This window comes from Salmo salar, chromosome ssa13, assembly GCF_905237065.1.
Source record: "Salmo salar chromosome ssa13, Ssal_v3.1, whole genome shotgun sequence".
Lineage (NCBI taxonomy): Eukaryota > Metazoa > Chordata > Actinopteri > Salmoniformes > Salmonidae > Salmo > Salmo salar.
In genome coordinates, this window is record NC_059454.1 from 57365754 (window position 1) to 57390619 (window position 24866).

Sequence of the window (24866 nt, forward strand, 5' to 3'; positions counted from 1 at the left end):
ATAGACTATGTCATCATATTGCTGATAAAAAAATATCTGTCTGGGAAATGCCTTTAGTGACTTGAGTAGGGCTTCCCCTGTTCCCATCTCTAGTAGAAAACAGGCTCTGTCCCTTTAAAGAAATTGCTGCTAGTTTACCCAGTGCTCCAGGGCATAGTGGGGGAGGGAGGTTGTTGACGGGGAGACAGGCTCTGGTTGGCTCTGGCGTCCTCAGAGTGGCTCATGACATCACAAGGAGGAGAGGCTCAGTGGCATAAAATAACATCTCCTTTTATGGAACTAGGTGGACTATTCCATTTTCCGGAAGAGGTTGCTATTCTCTTTATTGTAGACACTTTTTCCTTATTTTTCTTCTCTAAAGTGTGAGACAGTAAGTTTATTGTTCCACTATTTTAGGCCCGGGCCTGTTTTTCTCCTGCCTATTCATATTCCTTCTATTCATATTCCCTTTATTGTCTTTTTACTCTACTGATCTTGTTTAGATTAATTTGTTTAGAGAAGGCTTTGTGATGTAAAGGGTACTTGCCCAAGCACAGTGATAGAATAGAATGTCTCTTGTTCACTTTGAAAATGATGTCCTAATTACCACTGTTCCAAAGATCCTTAAGCTCCTGTCAGTACTATTTTGCCTTGCGGCAGTACAACGGGTTTGTTCCAATTATAATATCTCACCTCCAAGAGTGTACGACACATTGTGCACTCATGCGTGCAACCCCCTATCACACACACAAAGAGCCTCCTCTCAACTTCACCTATTGTCCCCTGCCTTTAGCACACCCGCTGTTCGGCAGGGTGGTATCTCCCGTGAACGAACAGTAACCTCCCCTCCCTGAGTCAAATGTATCTCTACTCCAAGGAAATAATGTAATGTCGATGCTGTAGATCAGGAAACCCAGTTTTGACAACGCCTGTCATCATTAAAGGAGTACTACCAGAGAGCAGGCCGGCAGAGTATGACAACCCTTCTGAATCCCATGGAGTTTCACTGAATCCCCTTTCCAATGTTTAAGTGCTTTGGGCCATGGCCTCTCTGTCAGGGTAAGCAACACAACTACTTGGTTTCTCTTGTTGGTGTTCTGGCTACGTTTCCTGTGAATAGCGTTAGCCTAACTGTCGTACTAGTCAGACTGTCACCAAACTTCATTAACAAATCGTGGTAGTTGGGGTTATGATGGAAGTGTGGAAATGTATTTTTCCCAAAGAAGCAAGGTCCTACTTTCATGGTGTTCAGACACTTATATCTACCTCTTCAGTTTTTTCTTAGTCTTTTCTTAGTCTATCTGTTAGTCATATAAAAGTGAGGTCAGGAAGCCTTGATTACCAGTTCAGTATGGCTCTCTCCCCCCCGTCCCCTCACCAGTTAACATTTAAACTCCCTAGACTCAGACTTTGCACTCTTTAGTAATAGAGAGCAATGGTAATGGCGGATCTTTGTAAGTACTAACTCCGCCATGGCTCGTCGGCCAAAGCCTTTGGGGAAATTCATGTTTTTTGGGATAAACACCGAAAAGAATCTCCGTGGTAAAGACAGGCTTAGAAGATCTTGTGTTTTGTTCTGAGATGATCTTCATCAGCTCAAGTAATTTTTAAAAACTTTGAAGCATTTATGTAATCAAAACAAGCACATAACCTTTATGAACTATGAAGCCTTTATGTTAACTGACTGTTATCTTATAGCAGAAAACGTATAAGATCTCCTAAGCCTGTGTTAACCTCAGACCTTATTTTTGGTGCTTATCCCAAAACCCCATTTCCTCCATAGGAATGGCTGAATGAACTTGAGGTAACTGATTTCCGTTTTCTTAGGACTACAAGCTGGCGATCTCTATTTGCACAGTTAGGTACTAAGGTTGGTATGAAAACACATTGCTTGACTGGTAGCCTTGCCCGCAACCGTTCTTTTCTCCAAATTTGTTTGGTAGTACAGTTTATCTTTGTACCAGTGCTAAAATGTGAGTCAGTGACCATTTCAAGATAAAACACAATTGGGCAGGTATGGTGTTTTATATTTCATAGTTGGGTGATTCTCACGAAACGGGCGCTAGACCAAAACATTTATCTTGGATCACTTTCCATAATCCTCTTGGATCACTAAGATTAGGACCTGTTAAAAAACTGTACTAAGCTCTATTAGAGATTCAGTAACCAAATGCATCAAACTGTCATTTGTTAATCCCAGAATACCCCTTATTTTAGTATAAGTACTGTAATTATGTGAATGCATTTAAGTCAAAAGTGGATTTATTGGAAAATTCCTCCCAAAAACTATCTTTTGGTATTAGTTACATTAGTCCATTGTTGATATAGTCAACAATGGACTAATGAAACAAATACCAAAAGAGAGTTTTTAGGTGCAGTCTTCCATCCGATTTGGACCAAACATGAGGAATCCAAAGAAGTGGTCAAAAGCCACCCTAACCCCACGCCAATCCCACACCAATATCGAGTCTATAGTATCAGTTCCCTACGTTTGACAAGTAGTATGGAGCTGCGGCTCTGAGTATTGTTTCTTTATCTTATGTAAGGTATTCTCAGTGAATTTGGTGACATTTTTTTCCAGTTCAGAGAATTAGTAATTGTAGTTGTTGGGTTTATGTCCCGTCCTACATCTTGATATTAACAGGTTCTGACCACTAGATGGCACTATTCCTGCTATTAGGATACTTTTTTTAAGAACTCCCCCATTGTTAACCAATATTTAATTTGGCTGAACTGTCCCTTTAGCAATGTGGGGAGGATTCTTTATAAAATAATCCCCTAATAGCAGGAACAGTACCATCTAGTGGTCAGAACCTGATAATATCAGAATGTAGGATGGGACATTCATCCAACAACTTCAATTACTAATTTCTCAGAAATTGTGGGGGGGAAATTCAATGAGAATACATTACATAGGATGAAGAAACTATACTCGAGTCGCAGCTCCATACTAATTGTCAAACATAGAAAACTAATACTATATAGGGTAAGCAAACCCTTTAAGCCCACTTCCATCTTTGGATTCAAATGAAAAACTACACTGAACAAAAATATAAATGAAACATGCAACAATTTCAAAGATACAGTTCATGTAAGGAAATCAGTCAATTGTGATCTGGTGTGATCATTTGCCTCATGCAATGCGACACATCTCCTTTGATTGTGGCCTGTGGAATTGTCCCACTCCTCTTCAATAGCGGTGCGACGTTGCTGGATATTGGTGGGAACTGGAACACGAGGTCGTACACGTCGATCCAGAGCTTCCCAAACATGCTCAATGGGTGACATGTCTGAGTATGCAGGCCATGGAAGAACTGGAACATTTTCAGCTTCTAAAAATTTTGTACAGATCCTTGCGACATGGAGCCGTGCATTATCATGCTGAAACATGAAGTGATGGCGGCGGCAGTTCAATGGCACGACAATGGGACTCGTCACGGTATCTCTGTGCCTTCAAATTGCCATCGGAAAATGCAGTTGTTCGTTGTCTGTAGCTTATGCCTGCCCATACCATAACCCCACCGCCACCATGGGGCACTGTTCACAAAGTTGACATCAGCAAACCGCTCGCCCACACAACACCATAGACGCTATCTGCTTGGGTTTCATCCGTGAAGAGCACACCTCTCCAGTGTGGCAGTGGCCATCGAAGGTGATTATTTGCCGACTGAAGTCGGTTACGATGACAAACTGTATCAAGACCCCGGTGAGGATGACGAGCATGCAGATGAGCTTCCCTGAGATGCTTTCTAACAGTTTGTGCAGAAATTTTGGTTGTGCAAACCCAAGTTTTTGTCAGTTGTCCGGGTCGCTGATGTGACGATCCCATAGGTGAAGAAGCCGGATGTGGAGGTCCTGGGTTAAACGTGGTCTGCGGTTGTGAGGCCGGTTGGACGTACTGCCAAATTCTCTAAAACGACGTTGGAGACGGCTTATGGTAGAGATGAACATTCAATTATCAGGCAACAGCTCTGGTGAACATTCCTGCAGTTAGCGTGCCCATTGCACGCTCCCTCAACTTGAGACATCTGTGGCATTGTGTTGTGTGACAACTGCACATTTTAGTGTCCTTTTATTGTCCCCAGCACAAGGTGCAACTGTGTAACGATCATGCTGTTTAATCAGCTTCTTGATATGCCACACCTGTCGGGTGGATGGATTACCTTGGCAAAAGAGGAATGTTCACGAACAGGAATGTGAACAAATGTGTGCACAAAATGTAAGAGAAATAAGGTTTTTGTGCACAAGGAAAATTTTGGGGATCTTTTTATTTCAGCTCATGAAACCTGGGGCGTTGCGTTTTATTTTTGTTCAGTATAAATAAAAACTAAACCTTTTCTGTTAATCAGATTTTGTATTACGTTATTGACAATTATGTGTAAGTGCCCACTAATGGCCAATTTTCAAAGCTGCAAAAAAATGTTGGTGTTGAGGCTACCCTACACATTTTTCCAGCTATTTTTTTTGTACCTTCTCAGGTAAGTGATCAAACTTCATCTAAAATGAAGAGATGAATGTGCTGATATGTGCACATGCTATTTCATGAGCTTTCATTACTATTTCTTGCCAATTGAAAATATGACGTTTTCATGCTAGCAGTTATGCTTGCATGTCAGTCTCATAGTAACAATAACTTGGTGAACTATAACCAGATAATAGATTTCAGACATTCACAGATTACATTTTTGAATGGATTCTTATTTTACTGTTAAATTAACCTTGCATTGCTATACATGCCATTTTTGTAAATTTGACTGTCTCAGTTGGGCTTAAAGGGTACAGTGTCACAAAAAGCACTCCCTCTACAGAATGTAAATGACAACAAGCAATGTTGTTCAATATGATCCGTACTATCTTGTAGTCTATAGTGTATATTCATACCCTAAACCATTGGTTTCCAAATATTTTACAAGTAGACTGTTCTATTCTCTTTTTCACTATAAATCCCTGTTCCAATTAAGCCCAGTATGCTCCTATTAAGCCCCGTTTGCGTTGAAACACATGGGGATAGTATGTTGAGATCCCTAATATTCAATGAACATGAGCATGAATGTTATTTTTCTTCAGATTTTAAGTTGATTAAAACACACAAACTACAGTTATGCATATTGTGCATCTAGCCATGGTGGCTTTACCAACATTAGGAACAGTTAGAAACCTCTGTACTCTAGGACATTTGGAGTGGACAGGTAGTCGTTGATGCAGAGAGAGAGAAAAATAAGGTCAGGGTTGAAGGATGTCAGGGATGGAAGACCTACAAGTGGTGGATAAAAATGGAAACCAATGAGGGACAAGAAGATGACTATTGGGTGACTACTCATGGACTTTTGTGTGGGGGCATTGTCATCTTGTCGTTCAATCATCCAGGTGATTCTGTTTGTTGGTCCACCACCTGTACATTTTTAATACACAGTACACGGGGAGATTTGAAACTGTCTTCAGATAGGCTTAAAGGAAGACTAGTTGAATTAACCAAAATAGCAGTGCGACAAATGTGAATAATCTTTCAGATAATTCATTGAATCTGTGTGTTATGGTCTTTGTTGCATGGCTTCTTATCCTCAGAGGGCCGTTGTGTTCTAACCAAGCAATAACACACCTGATTCAACTAATCATGTCTTGATTGAAGTCTATGATTTAGTTGAATCCGGTGTGTACTGGTCGGCAAGAACAAAAGCCTAAATCCACATTGATCTCTGTGCATATAATTGGACACCCCTTTGTTGTAATATAATTTTAAGAAATGTCAGTTTTGAACATTTTGGAAATAAATGTAAAATGATTATTTAAGAGGTGGGCTTATTTGGAACACCCATGGGCTTAAAAGGGTACATCCTGAACCCATTATGTCCAGTCTGGACTTTTATTTGATCAAATATGTTTTTTCTTATTAAAACGCAGGTAAAGTCATAACTTCACATGAGATTAATCTTTAATTTTATATCCACTATTCTTACATAAATTAGGACAGTATGTGTTCAGAATGTCTAAACTTTGGTGGGCTTAATAGGCACACCCTATTCATTGTTAGGGTGGGATTGGCGTGGGAGGTTCAGTTGGGTGGCATTTAACCATTTCTTTAGATTCCTTGTGTCTAACTCATTGTTAGCAAATAGTTTGGTCCAAATCGGATGTTAGTTACTATAATTATTCAATATTATATGAATTCTCTAAATAAAAATGGCCAATTTGGGTGCACTCAATTATCTGAAATTGTATTTAAACAAAATGAATGTTGCAGGAATGCTAATCTTATCTGTTTCTAACAATTTCATAGCAATCTAAGATGGTGGGTGTTGAATCCTTTTTCTTGTTTTTGAGGTGGAACGACCCAAAAGGGACGTTCTTATAAAAATAATATATTTTTTCCCAAGGTCTTTACAGGTAGTATTGGGATGTGGATATGTGTGGTTCTAAAGTATTTAAGATGCATTTCTAAATTGAATGGGATCCTATGGACAAATGGCATAACATGATATGCCTATAAAGTATCAAAATGTTATGGACATGGACCAAAAACTGTCTTGGGATATCAAACAGTATAGGTAAGTGCTAAAACATGTCAAAATGGGGATTATCTTCATTTTAAGCAGTGGAAAACACAAACTCCAGATTGCGGATTTAAGTAAATGAAATGGGGTTTTTACACCCTGTATTTCTTGACAAATCCTACTTAATCAAATAACAGATGTTAAAAAAAAAAATACCAATGCAGTGGGTGTAAGCAGTGGTCCTAGTGAATAATTTGAGTCACCAGAGCAGCACACCCATTGACTATACGTTAGAATTAGTTTATCATTACTGAAACGGACCTAACACTATGGTAATGGGACGTGTGATTAGGTAATGAGGCCATTAGCTCAATCTGTAGACAGCCATTATGATTTAGCAAACAATTGACCATATCTACAAAGCCCATTCATGCCTCTGTGTTGGTAAATTAATGGTTCTCTGGGTTTTTCCTAATTTGAGTTTTTTTGTCATTATAGTAATGAGAAGGTCAAGTGTGGAAAAGTGGGAGTTTTGAGAAAAAATATCCTGATTCAGAAGGCATGTAAGTGATGAAATTAAATGAACTTGTGGTCATGTAAGGATTACTCCTCTAGATGATGCATCATGCATGGCTGAATAACTTTGTTTAAAAAATGATTGGAGATGTTACAGGAACTTGAAAGTGTTACGTGATGAGAAATGTCCACAGGGTTTTTACATAATAAATAATATAGTTTAATGTGAACTTCAACTAGTTAAATGATGTCAATCTTTGTCTTATTGTGAATATGTACCCATAAAACATTGATAGACGATGCTATTGGCCCCTATTGGCCAACCATTTTTTTTGTAAAACATTTTTGTGGAAAAAGTAAGAAACTGCTAAAACGGCACTTAGGCTATAGTGCGAAATCGAATGCAACTGGACGAATCATAACCAATGATAGTGTTAGTGTTGCAGGCAAATCTTTTCCAATATTCCTTTCTGGCTGAGGAGCTTCAGCATGGAGCAGGTTGGTGTCTTTGTGGCTCGCTGTGATGGAGCAGTGACCGTTTGAGGAACGGGCTGTCTTACCGTAGTGACATCTACCGTCTTCAGAACGGGATACATTTTTTTAAATTAGCCTTATAATGTAATGTAAAAATAAATAATATTGTTGGTTTTGACTATCATTAAGCTGTGATTGAAAATAGCCTATACCTAGGCTTAAGCTCGGTCTGTCTGGGAGTGGTCTAAGTGGGGAGGGGAAAACTGAAAACTAGCTGTTATTGGCAGAGAGGTTTGGAACGCTCTTTCTTATTGGTTTATTAATAACTCATTTACCTCATGGTGATATCACCATGGAAGGCCAATACTCCATCCCATGAAAATGGGCCTACATTTCAGGCGGTCTTTGTAAACTGCTCTTACACTAAAAGGGCGTTATCATTTTCACAATATTATTCCGACATCATAGTGTGGAAATATATGTAAAACAGGAAAATCACATTGTTGACTGCACTGAGAGCTTTTATGATAGGCGAGAGGGGTGTTCTCCAATGGTGGAATGGGGACCGAGTGAAAAAGTTTGTCCCCCACTGGGCTAAACCATCATCTGCCCTAGATTTGTATGCTTTATAGACAAACTAGAGCAACGTATTTTGTCTTATTCAAATAAGTGAGTTTTTATTTGAAGTATAATTGTATAAAATAACCCGAGAATATAATCCGGACGCATTTTGGTAATGAGAATATGGGGGTGGAAATGTTTAATTATTTAAAATAAGACACTTTGGCATAATGTAGCAGAAAAATGATACTGGATTGTTGCAGATGCACCATGGCTTTCTAACTAAATTTCTACTGCCATGGTTAAAACTTGTTTCATGAGAATCACCCAGTTGTTTGGTAGCATTGTCTTCAGCTTTAGTAATGTAGATCAGAGCCAGCTGGTAGGGCATATGGCTACAGTGCCTTGTTCACAGCATAGGCCCAGTTTCAATTTATGCATGGTTGAGTCAGTTATTGCTAGGCCTCATTCTAGTTTCACATATTTTGTTAAATGGCTCGGTAGCGGTGCGTAGTCTACTGTTAACACTTGACTACCGGTATGTATGCACAGGTGCCATTGACACTCATAATAGAGTTGTTGTTGATGCTCTTCTGATTTTCTCTAAAGGCGTCCACATGCTTCCCATCTGAAACAGTTCGGAACAGTTTGCACATCTTATAACGATATATTGTGACCTGTTTTTTTACATTTTTGTATTCAAGTTTTTTTGGAGCTGTTCATGCGCATACATTTTTTTTTTCTTGAGGCAAGCCAAAGTTGGTATCAGAATAATACGCCCCTTCGTCAGTGGTCAGTAGTAGGGATTATTCAATAAAGTCTTTGTTGTCATTAAACGAGACAACTCGTTTTCAAGCAATATTTTTAATTGAGAAATACTGCACCAAACATCTTAGATGTAAAATTAAGCGAACTAAGATCTCCTCAGCAAAAACGTCAATTAATGACAGATTTCTTGAGTGATCTTAAATGAATTCTGACTATTTTGAGGAAGTATATACTTGCTACGGCATCTCAAAATGCTTTTTTCCCCCCTCATTTTTGAAGCGTAGCTCTTTTAAGGGAGTATGCGAGCACACCCATTCGGTTCGCCTAACCGCTAGTCGAACTGAAGTATGCTGACGCCTTAAGCCCCCACTTGCCTCATAATACACAGCGGTGATTAGAACGGATTAATGATTAATGGTGAGGGGAGCGTTTAGAGGGCCAGGACATAAACAAAGCTGAGTGATCAAATCTATTGACTAAATAGCCCATTCACACATTTACTCAAGGCCCATCCCGCTCATTTGCATCTACAAATTCAAATGACAGCCCTCCCTCACCATCAGTTTCTGAACTATTTTAGTTAGGTTTGCCTACTTGTTATGTGAAGGTCTTTTGTAGGATTTCTTGTTTTCCTACAATTTGCCAATCTCCTATTTCTCACTATTCAAACCGTATGCTGAAAGGCCACGTGATGGGGTCGAATGTGTTAATAAGCGTGAGCGGTGTAAATGGAGTTGTAATGGTGGCCACATTAAAAAAAAAAAATTCAGTTAAATGACCGTATCATACCAGTTGTGACTGGCATTTCCTGTTCCTGGTTAATGGAAGGTAGAAAACCATCTGCTTTCAGTGATGACTCAACCCTGTAGCTTATAGTGTATTCAGCAGTCAGGGATTTGCCATATGCCCTATATAGCCTAGTCTAATCAGGAAACAGTTAAACAGCACACATGTGCTGTGCCCTGTGTTGAGGGAAGGTCGGGGGACAGGCCAGGTTAATTTTACTCTTTCAACACACCTTAACTTGTTGTTATACCTTTAATAGCAACAGAGAGGGGTAGGCCTGTATGTCAAAGTGCTGGCTTATTTTTGAGGAACTACCACCTAACCTTTCACTTCATGGAGATCTCCATTAATAGAACCCACTTTTCAGGTGACCTCTTATGACATTGAGCACATTTCCCTCTTAGTACATATGCCTAGTTTTGTTTAAAAAAATCTTGTTGACAGTTCACTGTGAACAGTAGTTAGACCTATTCTCAATCGCTGTTCACTCTACAACATGGATGCCAATCACTAGAGATGGAATACAAGGGCAATGGCTTTGTTTTTGAAGCCACAATAATAGAACTCATGATTAGAAGGACACACGGTACCAGTCAAAAGTGTGGGCACACCTAATCAATCCAGGGTTTTTCTTTTCTTTTTACTACATTGTAGAATAATAGTGAAGACATCAAACTATGAAATAACACATATGGAATCATGTAGTAACCAAATAAGTTAAACATCTATATTTTCTATTTACGATTCTTCAAAGTAGCCACCCTTTGCCTTGATGACCGCTTTGCACACTCTTGGCATTCTCTCAACCAGCTTCATGAGGTAGTCACCTGGAATGTATTTCAATGAACAGGTGTGCCTTGTTAAGTTAATTTGTGGAATTTCTTTCCTTCTTAATGCTTTTGAGCCAATCAGTTGTGTTGTGACAAGGTAGGGGTGGTATACAGAAGACAGACCTATTTGGTAAAATACCATGTCCATATTATGGCAAGAACAACTCAAATAAGGAAAGACAAAACGACAGTCCATAATTTAAGACCTGAAGGTCAGTCAATCCGGAAAATTTCAATAACTTATAAAGTTTCTTCAAGTGCAGCTGCTAAAACCATCAAGCGCTATGATGAAAATGGCTTTCATGAGGACCACCACAGGAAAGAGAGACCCAGAGTTACCTCTGCTGCAGAGGATAAGTTCATTAGTTAAATGCACCTCAGATTGCAGCCCAAATAAATGCTTCACAGAGTTCAAGTAACAGACACATCTCAACATCAACTGTTCAGAGGAGACTGCGTGAATCAGGCCTTCATGGTCGAATTGCTGCAAAGAAACCACTACTAAAGGACACCAATAAGAAGAAGAGACTTGCTTGGGCCAAGAAACACGAGCAATAGATATTAGACCGGTGGGAATCTGTCCTTTGGTCTGATGAGTCTAATTTGAGATTTCTGGCTTCAACCACCGTGTCTTTGTGAGACGCAGAGTAGGTGAAGGGATGATCTCAGCATGTGTGGTTCCCACCATGAAGCATGAAGGTGACGCTGTGGTGGTGCTTTGCTGGTGACACTGTGATTTATTCAAGGCACACTTAACCAGCATGGCTGCCACAGCATTCTGCAGCGATACGCCATCCCATCTGGTTTGTGCTTAGTGGGACTATCGTTTGTTTTTCAACAGGACAATGACCCAAAACACACCTCCAGGCTGGCTAAGGACTATTTAACCAAGGAGAGTGATGGAGTGCTGCATCAGATGACCTGGCCTCCACAATCACCTGACCTCAACCCAATTGAAATGGTTTAGGATGAGTTGGACCTTAGAATGAAGGAAAAGCAGCCAGCAAGTGCTCAGCATATGTGGGAACTCCTTCAAGACTGTTGGAAAAGCATCCCTCATGAAGCTGGCTGAGAGAATGCCAGGAGGGTGTAAAGCTGTCAAGGCAAAGGGTGGCAACTACTAAAAATGATTTATCAAAATAGTTGAACCTGCTTTTTTTTGTAATCACTGTTCTGGCTTTCCAAGTTTGTCTATAAAAATGCATTTTTCGTTATAAATTTAACCAGAACCATGCTTAATGCACATTCATGTCGCAGGAGTTATAGAAAATGAACACGGGTCTCATAAACACGGGTCTCATAAACACGGGTCTCATAAACAATCTCTCAAGTACAAGCCCATATGCTAGTGAGTAGCCAACTAATCTTTATAGGAATCTTTATATTTCAAGTTTAGCGAACTTGGATCTATTTGCTAGCTAACAAGGCAGAACAGTTGAATTGTTTTGAACAAACCTTTGTGTCCGTCTCCAACTGTTTGAACAGCGTGCTAGCCTGTCCACTTTGTTCAGATGTTGAAATCAAGTGGCCTACCTTATTTCTCGGAATGAGAACATGTAGCCAAAGCCTAATATAATTGTGTTTTATGCTTATTGCAAATGTTTAAAACAGACTAGACAGCTAGTATAAGTCTTTGGCTAAAATGCTGCTAGCGGTACCTGGTACCACAATGCTGCGCGTGACAAACTGAGCATACATTTTCCGGAATCAATGTTTGTTGATAATCCTATTTTAGGAGTGTCTGCTCTGCAGGCAATTTGAGCAGTTGAGACATTAATAGGGTATTATTATAAAGATTAACTTCTCTTTTACAATAAAATGTCTCAATGTGTTTCGGTGTCCATATGACCGATTCTGTTGGACCAAAACTCAAATGCTAATAGTGAGTTGGAACCGCTTGTCAGGGAAGAAGTGATCTCTCATCTTTGTGGCACGGGGAGGTGTGTGTGTAAACCAAGAGGAAGATGCGATGTGAGAGGTTTTGATGTGTTTCAATGGGCTTATTTTTTTACCTAAGCTTGTCGCCTGCCTTCCCTCCTTTGGGACAATAACTCCCTTTTGTTAGAGCTGAGACATGAGCATCTCATCATTATATACAGATCTCTGTTGTAAATGGGAAGGCACACACAGCATAGGAGCATCAAAGGAGACAAGACCAAAAAGACAACACGAGAACAAGCAAACATGAACGCTCATAAAAACAAGAAGAAAAGAAACATTTTGTTACGTGATTTTTACTATACAAGCATTTGGTATATCGTGCAAAAACGTACATTTGAATTAATATAATTCATTCTATATGTCGCCCAGCCCTACTTGCAGTGATTCTTTAGAGGGTGTTAATTTATACTATGTTGATGGTCCTGTTGGCAGATTGCCTCCGGTCCACATAGCGCCTAAAAGCTTGTCACATGCCATCAGAAATATTAGCGACTATATTACAATAAATGACACACTGTATTCATTAGATGGAGAAAAAAAAACATGAAATTACGATTTGTGGTCTTGTTATTGGCTTGATAATTTTGAGGGTGGGATATGTTCTGTAGAAAAGTGGGTAGTTAGAAGGCAGTGAATAGGCCTACCTATTACTAGATATCCTAGCTGTTCATATGCTAATTTCATTTATTCCATTGACTTAACTGTGCTATCTCTGTCCCACAGTTTTTCCAGGCATAGGCCTACAATCAGTAGCTTTTGATCACCCATTCATTATAACGCTTTAGACTTGCGGGGGTGTGTAGATGTTCTTGTCCCTCCCCTTTTAAGCCATTGAAAAATGCCCTCCTCCTAAGTTGTTTTTATCTTTTTTTGTGTACTCTGCAGTATCACTTGGTGTTTTTTAATGTAGACCGAAGTATTTGGAAGCTGCTATTTTCTCTTCTCCACGCTTAGTGACTGTGTCTCTGTTGTTAGCAACATGAACCGTGAAGACCGGAATGTGCTCCGTATGAAAGAAAGAGAAAGGCGAAATCAAGAAATCCAGCAGGGAGGAGAGGCCTTTCCAGCTCACTCCCCTCTCTTTCCTGAACCTTATAAAGTTGTAAGTTTATTTTGTTATTCATTTTGTTTTGCTTCTGTCATTAAGTTACCTCTTAGAGTTTATACTTGCTTCTCCAATAAGTATTCCCATTATGCTATGATTGATTTGCAGGATTCATTGATAACTATTTTTAAACCCAGAGAACTGCTTACGTGTTTTTATATCTGAACAGTGGCAGGGAGAGTTGGAGGTAAGTGCACTGTTTAGAGGAATTGCATTAGCTGCAGTTAATGTGGGCTCAGGTCTGTTGCTGGCTGCTCAGGAGGAATTTAGGCCCCGGGCCTCGCTATCTGAGGCTTCATGCCCACCCTGTCCTCGCTGCAGATTGTCTCCTCTGTCCCTTTAGCTTATCTGGTCCTTCCTTAGTCCTTCTCACAATGAGCCTGAGGTAAGTGCATAACCGCTAGTCATTTTGTCCCATCAAATTGCTATATCATTGTGGGCAGTAAACAGCCCACAGCTAAAGGGGACCTGCATTCATATGCAGTCTTGACAACTTTAGGATGCTTGTATGGCACTCTCCCCTATCATAGATAGCGGTTGAGTAGTAGACCTAACCCTTACTGATGTTGATGCTTACCAGGCCTCTGTAGTCAACTAAACAACAGAAAGTAGTTGGTTTAGGGATGCACATTTTCTATGAGCACTGATGTGGGCAAGAGCCAGATCTCCCATCCCACCAACTCGATTATAAGGATTTCAGCCCTTGGCTCAGTCTAATCTTTGCCACTAACCAGATATAAGCAGAGGTAAGTGGCTCCTCTCTTAGCTTATCAATCAACGGATGATTTTGAACGTGTCCAGACATGTAGCGAATGAAAAGGGGTGAGAGGTGAGTTCTACATGGAAAGCCAAGTTGTCTCTTGCCCCCACAGAGTGAAAGGTAATCAGGGGGCTTTGATAAAGAATAGGACCCAGGGAAGTCGCCCTCCCACCACCAGCCATGGCAGCCATGTTGTGTTCCGCAGCTCTCAGAGCCCTGAGTCCACTGTGTGTTTTTAGAGAAGCCACCGTTTGTTTACTCATGCAGTTACAAAATGGGTCATGTAATGTAGAAATGTGAAACATCAACTGGATAACTAAAACTCAATCTTCTCATGTAGGCAGTAGAATGCCTCTTTGTGATTGGTTTCCAGAGAGTTATGTAACATCAGTCCTGACCAATAGTATTCATAGTCCAATAACATTTGTTTACTATGTCTTCCTGTAAATTCCACGGCTGTTTATTTAAAAGCGCCACTAAACAAAGCTGCTACTGAACTTTTACTATTATAGCAGCGTAGTAACATTGGTACACGGGTTCCACAGATGCAGTTCATCTTTCCCCAGGCAGAAAAATGCTGATCTTAAATGGCTTTTGTAGTATAATGACTCCAATATGCACTTCATGTATTTTTATGGCGTTTCCATTTTTTTAGTATTGCTCTCCACTTTACTGTGTATTATATCATTTTGAAGTTCTCTCCTGATAACATTGTAAATGTAGTTTAAAACTGGTGCATGAATTGTGAAAGATGGGGTTAGGCGTTACCTTTTTTGCTCAATTTGCTACCGAGAGCCCTTCTATCAAAGTGTAGGCCTTGCATGGCGGCACACTTATGCATTGTACACACACAACACAACATATTGCAAGACAAACCCAATTACTAGAGTGAATGGGCTCTGATGGATTTTCTCTGCTTTCCATCCAGACCAGCAAAGCTTTGTATGGCACATATTCTACATTTCCTGCTACAGATAACAGATGGTTCCCCACCCCACGCGGGTATCTGTCAGAAAGAATCGGTTTGGGGGCCCCCATGTGAAATTGGATAGGCTACACACACTGTGGTTTACCTCTTGTCATCTGTAGCGGGAGCCCCTCCGAGTGATTGATTTAACCTCTTTAGTGGAGCCATGGAAGGCCCTTATCACCCCATGCAGATGGCCTCACTGGTCAGGAGGGGAGTTTGAATAAGCCAATCGTCTCTCTTGTGTGATTAGTTGAGGGGGCCGCCCTCTCAATATTGTTTCAACTTTAAGCTTCATATCAGAGGGCTAATAGTATCATTTTTCTAACAAAAATACATTGTCAATGTTTCTTTAATGTTATAAGAAACATTCAAGTCTCTTCTTTTTTTAAAATATATTTCAGGAATTTTCACCAGAATAAATACAAAGTTTGTGTAGCATATTTAATTAATGTATTAGAGTAAAAGCAATTAATTCAAGTGCTTAACTGCTGTCCTGAAGGTGACCCTCTGTTTCTTTCTTTCTCACTCTCTCTTTGTCTGTGCAGTCCAGCAAAGAAGATAAACTGTCCAGTCGTATCCAGAGTATGCTTGGAAACTACGACGAGATGAAGGAACCTATTGGAGACACAATTCCAAAACTCGGTGGCAAACCCTCAGGCTCGTCGTCCTCCGAGGAGAAGTCTGGCCAGTCTCTGTTTGGGGACCAGCGTGGCGGTGGCAGTGGCCAGAACAGTAAATGGACTCCAGTAGGCCCAGCGGCCAGCACCTCGTCCTCCCAGTCCTCTAAGAGATCCAGCCTCCAGGGCAGCCACAGCGGTAGCAGGAGTAGCGGTAGCAGCAGCAGTAGCCAAAGACACGAGCGGGAACACAAGAAGTCCAGCAAGCATGGCTCAGAACACTCCAAGTCCCACACGTCTAGCCCAGCCAAGGGTTCCCTGAGCTCCAGTCACTCCCGGTCACTGGGTGCTGAGCACCACGGCAAGGAGCGCTATCGCTCCAAGTCCCCACGTGAGCGCGAGGCCAATTGGGACTCCCCGTCGCGTGTGCACACATCTTTCACCAGCGGCCCGCATTCCAGCCAGGCCTTCCCCCCTTCGCTCATGTCCAAGCCCAGCTCCATGCTACAGAAGCCTACAGCCTACGTGCGCCCCATGGATGGCCAGGAGACGGTGGAGCCCAAGACCTCGTCAGCGATGTACAGTGGCCAGTCCCACAGCAGCACCATGGGGGAGATGAAGTCCAACGGCAAGGCGTCGCTCTCCAAGCTCAAGATCCCTTCGCAGCCTGTTGAGGTAAAACCACAGAACTAGAATGAGTTCAACGGAATCTCAATTCTAGAGATTCTATAGAATAAAACTTAGTGACTTAGTCACTAACAAGATGAAATATGACACACTAACGTTTGTTGTTTATGAGCCTTTTTTTCTTCTTCTAACAATGGTACAATCGTTAATGTTTGTAGGGTCCCATGACTGGGGATGCGAATTGTGTTGATGAGATTTTAAAGGTAAGATTTCTTATTTTTTTTTCAGAGGATATCATGTACTGTAAGCTGAGTAAGAAATGTATTTTTTCTTCCAGTCATTGAGGTCTTACTCAACTTCACTTTTTCCATTTTTCCCTCCAGGAAATGACTCAGTCCTGGCCTCCTCCGTTGACAGCCATTCACACCCCCTGCAAAACAGAGCCTTCAAAGTTTCCATTCCCCTCCAAGGTCAGACAGCAGAGCATGCCTTAGTGACGTACAGAGGCTGAGGATAGAAATTGTCATATTTTACTATCTCTTGCAAAGTCATCTGTTCAGCCGGCACAATTTTTAGACGAGTCATTGGTACAATAAGATACAATTTTTTTATTTTTATGGATGTCTGAATAGCATTTGTTAGGCCTACATAAACAGTACCAGTCAAAAGTTTGGACACATCTACTCATTCCAGGGTTTTTCTTTTTTCTTATTATTTTCTACGTTGTAGAATAATAGTGAAGACATAACTATGAAATAACACATATGGAATCATGTAGTAGCTAAAAAAGTGTTAAACAAATCAAAACATATTTATTCTTTAGTCACCCTTTGCCTTGATGAGCCAAGCAGTTGTGTTGTGACAAGGTAGGGGTGGTATACAGAAGATAGCCCTATTTGGTAAAAGACCAAGTCCGTATTATGGGAAGAACAGCTCAAATAAGCAAAGACAAATGACAGTCCATCATTATTTAAGACAGGAAGGTCAGTCAATCTGGCATCTCAACATCAACTGTTCAGAGGAGACTGTGTGAATCAGGCCTTCATGGTTGAATTGCTGCAAAGAAACCACTACTAAAGGACACCAATAAGAAGAAGAGACTTGCTTGGGCCAAGACACATGAGCAATGGACATTAGACCGGTGGAAATCTGTCCTTTGGTCTGATGAGGCCAAATTTGAGATTTTTCTGGTTCCAACCACCGTGTCTTTGTGAGACGCAGAGTAGGTAAACGGATGATCTCAGCATGTGTGGTTCCCACCGTGAAGCATGGAGGAGGAGGTGTGGGGGTGCTTTGCTGGTGACCCTGTCTATGATTTATTTAGAATTGAAGGCACACTTAACCAGCATGGCTTCCACAGCATTCTGCAGCAATACGCTATCCCATCTGGTTTGTGCTTAGTGGGACTATCATTTGTTTCTCAAACAGGAAAATGACCCAAAACACACCTCCAGGCTGGCTAAGGGCTATTTAACCAAGGAGAGTGATGGAGTGCTGCATCAGATGACCTGGCCTCCACAATCACCTGAATTCAACCCAATTGAGATGGTTTAGGATGAGTTAGACCGCAGATTGAAGGAAAAGGAGACAACAAGTGCTCAGCATATATGGGAACTCTTTCAAAACTGTTGACAATGCATTCCTCATGAAGCTGGTTGAGAGAATGCCAAGAGTGTTCAAAGCTGTCATCAAGGCAGCTTGGTTTCTTGGTTTCTACAGGATTCCATATGTGTTATTTCATAGTTTTGATGTCTTCACTATTATTCTACAATGTAGAAAATAGTAAGAATAAAGAAAAACCCTGGAATGAGTAGGTGTGTCCAAACTTTTGAATGGTACTGTTTATGTAGGCCTAACAAATGCTATTCAGACATCCATAAAAACAAATGTGTATCTTATTGTACCAATGACTAGTCAAAAAATTGTTCCAGCTGAACAGATGACTTTGCAAGAGAGAGTGTGAATAGTACAACAAAGCAATATGTATTTTCAGTGAAATATTGGAATAAAGAAAATGCCATATAGTTGAACACTACCACAATCAAAAAGTAGCTGTTTTGTAATAATGAGCAGTGTGGTTGAATTTATAAGGGCATGTAATGTCTCTGTATAAACAAAAAATATCTTGACTATCTTTTTAGGACACTCAGCACGCAAGTTTTCCTGGTGCACACAGTAAGTATTTCCCAGCACTTTACATTCAAGTCTCACACATTTTCAACCTCTGGATGCAGGTTGATTTCACCATTGTCATAATGGTAATGAGTTCTCTTCTCACCCTTCCTCACCTCCAGAGAGACCAACCAAGACGTCGAGCAGTCACCAGTCCAAGGCAGCGCCGTGCGATGGAGATCAGGCCAAGTGAGTGTCCCTTCACCCTGTAAATCTCTAAGAACGTTATTGCTAGCTGCTTAATGATCGTGACACAGTTGACAGAGTATCCACAAACGTTGAGGGACACAGGATAGGAGCCATATTGCTTAGTTCTCCCTGTAGTTGTTTGTGTGGTAATGAAGCCATATGTGTTGTTAATGTGTAACTTCCACGGCCTTGTAATGTTCCAGTAATGTTTTGCTGGAAGATGACCTGAAGCTCAGCAGTGATGAGGACAGTGATGGAGAACAGGACTCGGCCAAAAACGCCTCCAGAAACGCATCAGCAAGGTAGTGGCCTTACTGGTCTCTCAGACTGCGACTCATTGGAGCTCAAGTTCTTGATACGATTCACCCCCCTCAGAACTGAAAATAAATGCTATAAGAATAGCTAGCTATTTCCATGTGTAACTACTAACTCAGGATGCCTTCACATGAACGGCCCTGGCCTACTGTCCACTAACATACTGCTTATCCCTGTCTCTTTCCCACAGTAACAACAGTAATAACAGCGAGGGAGCGGTGCACTCGCGGGACGACTCCAGCAGTCACAGTGGCTCAGAGAGCAGTTCAGGGTCGGACAGCGAGAGCGAGAGCAGCTCCACGGATAGCGAGGCCAATGAGCCCCCTCGCCCGGCATCACCAGAGGTAGGCCTAGTTTTCCTTTTGATCTACCATCTTCTGGACCAGTTATTACATTATTGTATTATAACCAAGGGTTGTCACTTGTCAGTACCGCTTACCTTCTTGCACCTGACCTGATAAGGCATGCAGAATATGATGTCATAGATCCCAGTCCCAATTTCTACACTTCTCCCCACAGCCTGAACCAGCCACAGCCAATAAATGGCAGTTGGACAACTGGTTTAAGAAAGCCAAGCAGTTCTCCCCGGCCTCCCCAGTGGACAGTAATGTACCCACCAAGTACAAGAAGGAGGGGCGGGACCAGAGCTCAGGCCGTGGCTACAGTGGGCAGGGTGGGTCTAAAGACTCAGGGGCGCCCACGCCTAGCAGGGACCTGAGGGCAGCACAGAAGGGCTCAGAGAGCGGCCGTGGCCGGCAGAAATCTCCCGCTCAAAGCGAGGGTGGCCCGGGCCAGCGCAGAACAGTGGGTAAAAAACAGCCGAAAAAGTCTGAGAAGCCCCCGGTGGTGGAGGAGCCAAAGGGGGGGCTGAGGGTTGAGAGTGAACCCGCTCCTGAGATCCCTCCCCATCGGCCCAAGGCCGCCACCAAGGGCTCCCGCAAACCAAACATCAAGAAGGAGCCCAAGTCCTCACCCAGACCGGCTGTGGACAAGCGAAAGAGCAAGGCGCCCACCAAGACTTCCCAGAAGTCTCGGGAGTTTGTGGACACGGACTCTTCCTCCTCAGAATCAGAGGAGAACGACAGCATCCCCTCGTCGTCTCAGACCCCCAAGTACACAGAGAGCATCAGGACTCCAGTGTGTGTGTTCTCTCCTATGGAAGAGAAGGAATTGCTCTCTCCTCTCAGCGATCCGGATGACCGCTTTCCCATCAGGCAGCAGCAGGTGCTCATGGTGAAGATCGACCTGAGCTTGCTCTCCCGCGTTCCTGGACGGCCCTACAAAGACCTGCTAGAGCCCAAAGTAGAGAGGGACTGCTCCCTGGACAGAGACAAGGACTTCCAGAAGCAGCCCTCTGAGAAGAGCTCCGGTAAGGGCAAGAGGAAACACAAGGTATGGCCTGCCACAGCACACTGCTATTCATGCCATGTTAGGACTTCTCTATTCACATTGGTGAAAAAGATTGTTATGACAAGGTCTGTTACATTTTCAATCCAGCAGTTTTTATCTCAATATCAAATAATTTCACAAAGTCCCTCTTTAACGAGGACCGATATCTGTACTTTTAAAGCGAACTCTGGGGTAAAAAAGAAATTGCAAAAGAACTCAGTTCTTTGTATTCACACTGCCCTTGCATTTGAATGTGGACTCAATGCTTTTGCCAGTTCACTATTTCACCTATTTCGTGGTCTGAGTATGGTTTGCATTGACATTGCTGTGTTTAGAAAGGAACCAATATCTTTTTCCAACATTCACGCAATGCACTCTGGGTTTTTACAAAGTGCAGGACAAGCCCTTCCATCAGAATGTGTTATCAGACAGCTAGATATACCTACATACATATTGTGCACGGTGGGGGCATTGTCATGCTGAAACAGGAAAGGGCCTTCCCCAAACTGTTGTGACAAAGTTGGAAGCACAGAATTGTCTAGAATGTCATTATATACATAGGGGCAGGTAGCGTTCTCCTGGCATCCGCCAAACCCAGATTCATCCATCGGACTGGCAGATGGTGAAGCGTCACTCCAGAGAACGCGTTTCTTCTGCTCCAAAGTCCAATGGCGGTGAGCTTTACGCCACTCCAGCCAACGCTTGGCATTGCACATGGTGATCTTAGACTTGTGTTCGGCTGCTCGGCCATGGAAAACCATTTCATGAAGCTCCAGACTAACAGTTCTTGTGCTGATGTTGCTTCCAGAGGCAGTTAGGAACTCTGTACTGAGTGTTGCAACCAAGGACAGACAATTTTTACACGCTTCAGCAGTTGGCGGTCCCGTTCTGTGAGCTTGTGTGGCCTACCACTTTGCGGCTGAGCTGTTGTTGCTCTTAGACGTTTCCACTTCACAATAACAGCACTTACAGTTGACCTGGGCAGCCCTAGCAGGGAAGAAATTTGACCAACTGACTTGTTGGAAAGGTGGCATCCTATGACAATGCCACGTTGAAAGTCACTGAGCTCTTCAGTAAGGCCATTATACTGCCAATTTTTGTCTATGAAGATTGCATGGCTGTGTGCTTGATTTTATACACCTGTTAGCAACGGGTGTATAGCCGGATCAACTAACTTGAAGGGGTGTCCACATCATTTTGTGTGTGCATATATAGTGTAGATTGCATTTAGTAAAAGTGACATTTCACAATTTTTCTACTTCATAGTCATCTCCAGCACCACCCTAACTAACATCAACATACGTGAAAATGGCGCATTTCTATGTTTTCTAGTAAAAAAAGAGAGGAGGATTCCAATCAGTGTGCATCATGTTATTTTAACCAATTATGAGTAGGAATTGCCTACTAATTGTCTATTAATTGGTTGATGATGTCACAGGAAGATAAGTGTTTCCGATATCTTTTTTACTACAAAACATAAAAATGTGCCATTTTCACACGTTGGGGTGATGCTGGATATGAGGTTGAATTATTTATTTGATATCCTTTAAAGCGGTAATATGTAACCTTTTGGGCGACCCTACCAAATTCACATACAAATGTGAGTTATAGATCTGCCATTCTCGTTTGAAAGCAAGTCTAAGTCGCAGTAGATCTTTTCTATGTGCAGTATTTCTATGCTTCCCGTAATGTTTCGTTTTTGAGTCTTTTACTTTTGGTTTTCTACACCAGCTTCAAACAGCTGAAAATCATTGGTAACAGAATAAATAGCAGATTAAATAATGCTTTAATTGAATGTAGGTTTGTGGTTAGTGCTATCCGGGCTCCTTCGGACGTCCATACCTTATATCCTAACCTTAACCCTTACCTAATCTTAACTCTTACCTTAACATTTACAATGGTTAACTTCAATAGGATAACGTCAGAGTTGGGATGTCCCAAGGATTCCGGATTGCAAGGACCTTGATTTTGTACCCTATGTTGTGATTCTCACCAAATGTTGTCGTCTCAAAGTATTCAAATCAGATAAACTGTTTATGAAGCTCTCTTAACCTATAGATCACATATTGCAACAAATAATCTGAACATTGTACCAGTACAAAACATATTTTTGCATTTCTGTGCGTCCTTGAAAATCGCTCATCTTTATCCAAAAACGCCACGTTCTTTTTCTCCATGAACCTGCACATCATCTCTCTTTTGTGGCACAATGTCAGGGGTTATGGCAGGGGAAAAGGTGTTGCAGTAGTCAAGTGTGTGGTGCAGGAATAATGACAAGGGAACCTGGTGAGCTTTGTGATCACATTGCCCTAAAAAAGGGAACCGGACTGCAGTCAAGCGAGTCAAACTCAGACCACCTCTCAAGATGGTCTCAGTTTGCTTCGGGGGCTCTTTTGAGGGGTCTGAGTTACTTTGCAGTGTTCACACTGCACAAAAAATTAAGCGAACTGCACTGAGTTCACAAATTAGCTGAAAGGGACCAAGTATAAAAACACCCATAGGTACCTTACTCTTACTGTTTAATTTTACCATTTTAATTGAAAGCAAAAATAGTTTCTTAGCAAAGACCAACTTCTTAAGCAATAATTTTGCCAGGACTGTTTGGGAGTGGTCTGAGTGGGAAAAGGAAAACTGAAAATTAGCCTAATTGGCAGAGGTTTGGAACTCGATCTTATTGATCTAACTAACTAACCGCATGGTGATGTCACCATGTAAGGCCAAAACCAGTCAAATAATATATGGAGACTGTTTAGTGACACAAATAAGTGATTTAAATACATGTAATAAAAATGAGATCAGGATTTCTTTATCTCTGATATTGGATAGACACTTCGGAACAAACTTCTAGTGAATCTGTTATTCAATGTGTTTGTATGGGCTAATGGCAGTAAGGCCAAATAATTTTTATACTTATATATTTTTATACGTTATACAAGGGATCTTACAATTCCAAAACAATCCCCCTCCCCGGCTTAGAGTCTTATGGGTTAAGCTTGAATGTCAATACGTTTTGGCCATCTTCCGAATGTTTATGAGCTATAGAATAGAATGTGATATTTCATGTTCAGTTGATACCCAGTCAAATACCAAGGACCCCATTCCTTACAAGCCTTTCAAATGCACCCACAATAAATCATCCTTTTCCCTCCCCTGTTATTCACTTTAGAATGATGACGAGAGCGCCAAGCCTGATAGCAAGAAGTCCAGACTTGAAGACAAATCCTCATCTCATCACAAGAACAGCAGCAAAGAGTGAGTGACTTTTTATTCAAACCATACCATCACATGCTTAACTTCTGCAACCCAACATGAACATTGAATGTTAACATTTGAAAACCACCCACACCAGGTCTAAGAGGGCAATGGAAGCCAAGGTGAAGGAAGAGCCGGTACCCTCTCCCTCCATATCAGGGTCAGGAGGGCTGCAGAGAACACCCAAGGCAGAGCACCAGAGCCGCAAGCGGACGGTCAGCCAGTCTTCCACCTCCCTGTCCAGCGGAGCCAGCAGCGGCAAGGAGGGAGGCCACAGCACCAAGAGCAGCTCCACCTCCAAACACAGGAAGGGCGAGGACAAGCAGGGCAGGAGCAGCCGGGAGGGCAAGGTATGTGGCTGTGTCAGTCTAGTCTGCCTGTCCGTCTATGTGGGCTGCACACCGTCATGCTCTACTTATGACACCATTATATCCAAACACACACACACACACACTACTAGGGTGCCCTTTACCAGCTGCACTGAGCATTATTCTGGCTCAAGTGTCACACAAAATGTCCACCGACTGCAAATACATTTGGGAAGGACACACATATAACATTTGTAGCTCACCATTTTCACCACTGCATGATTTGTTATTCCCATCATATCGTCACATAAAATAGCCCACATAGGAATAGGATTATAAACGTTGTCTCTCCGCAGGAGAAATCCTCAAAGGGCTCTGATAACAAGCTTGCTGTGCCACGGCTCTCCTCGGACGGCTCAAAGTCCCTGAGATCAAAACTGCTGTTTGAGGACAGGTAAGAAGAGCCTCGTCTCCACTGTGGATAACCCACTGCCAGTCAGCATGTAGAGCTGCAGGGATAGGGTTGCCTGGGATATGGGGAATTGGTGTGCCAGTGTAAAACAGAGATGCCATACATTACCAGTTTAAAAGCTCAGTGGGAAGGGTCCGTCCACTTGCTGTGGCGAAGAAACCTCGCGCATATTTTGGAGAGTATTGGGAACATTTGTATGTTATTTTTCTAAGTTTGGGCGTACAGGAAATGAATGCAAAAACTGACTGGTGAACCTGTTCTTTTTCAGGGTTCACTCCGCGGATCACTACTTACAACAGGCCAAGAAACTGAAACACAATGCAGATGCACTGGTAAGAAACGGT

At 41.9% G+C, this 24866-nt stretch overlaps 1 protein-coding gene across 4 annotated transcripts in view; it reads left to right on the forward strand.

Annotated features, from left to right (window-relative positions):
- The window catches only part of aff4 (AF4/FMR2 family, member 4), a 36596-nt gene that overhangs the window by 5313 nt on the left and 6417 nt on the right, over positions 1–24866 (forward strand). Inside the window, exons 1-15 of one of the 4 annotated variants that reach the window (XM_045693398.1) lie at positions 828–1038; positions 6969–7033; positions 13322–13448; positions 15727–16473; positions 16644–16688; positions 16809–16895; positions 18567–18600; positions 18720–18786; positions 18990–19088; positions 19292–19445; positions 19621–20493; positions 23657–23742; positions 23840–24092; positions 24407–24504; positions 24791–24854. In XM_045693398.1, coding sequence (XP_045549354.1) covers positions 13326–13448; positions 15727–16473; positions 16644–16688; positions 16809–16895; positions 18567–18600; positions 18720–18786; positions 18990–19088; positions 19292–19445; positions 19621–20493; positions 23657–23742; positions 23840–24092; positions 24407–24504; positions 24791–24854 — 2730 coding nt within the window. In that variant the 5' untranslated portion in view covers positions 828–1038; positions 6969–7033; positions 13322–13325. Of the gene's footprint in view, positions 1–823; positions 1039–6968; positions 7034–13300; positions 13449–15726; positions 16474–16643; positions 16689–16808; positions 16896–18566; positions 18601–18719; positions 18787–18989; positions 19089–19291; positions 19446–19620; positions 20494–23656; positions 23743–23839; positions 24093–24406; positions 24505–24790; positions 24855–24866 lie in introns of those variants that run through there. The other 3 variants (XM_014136798.2, XM_014136799.2, XM_045693399.1) reach the window with 3 other exon arrangements.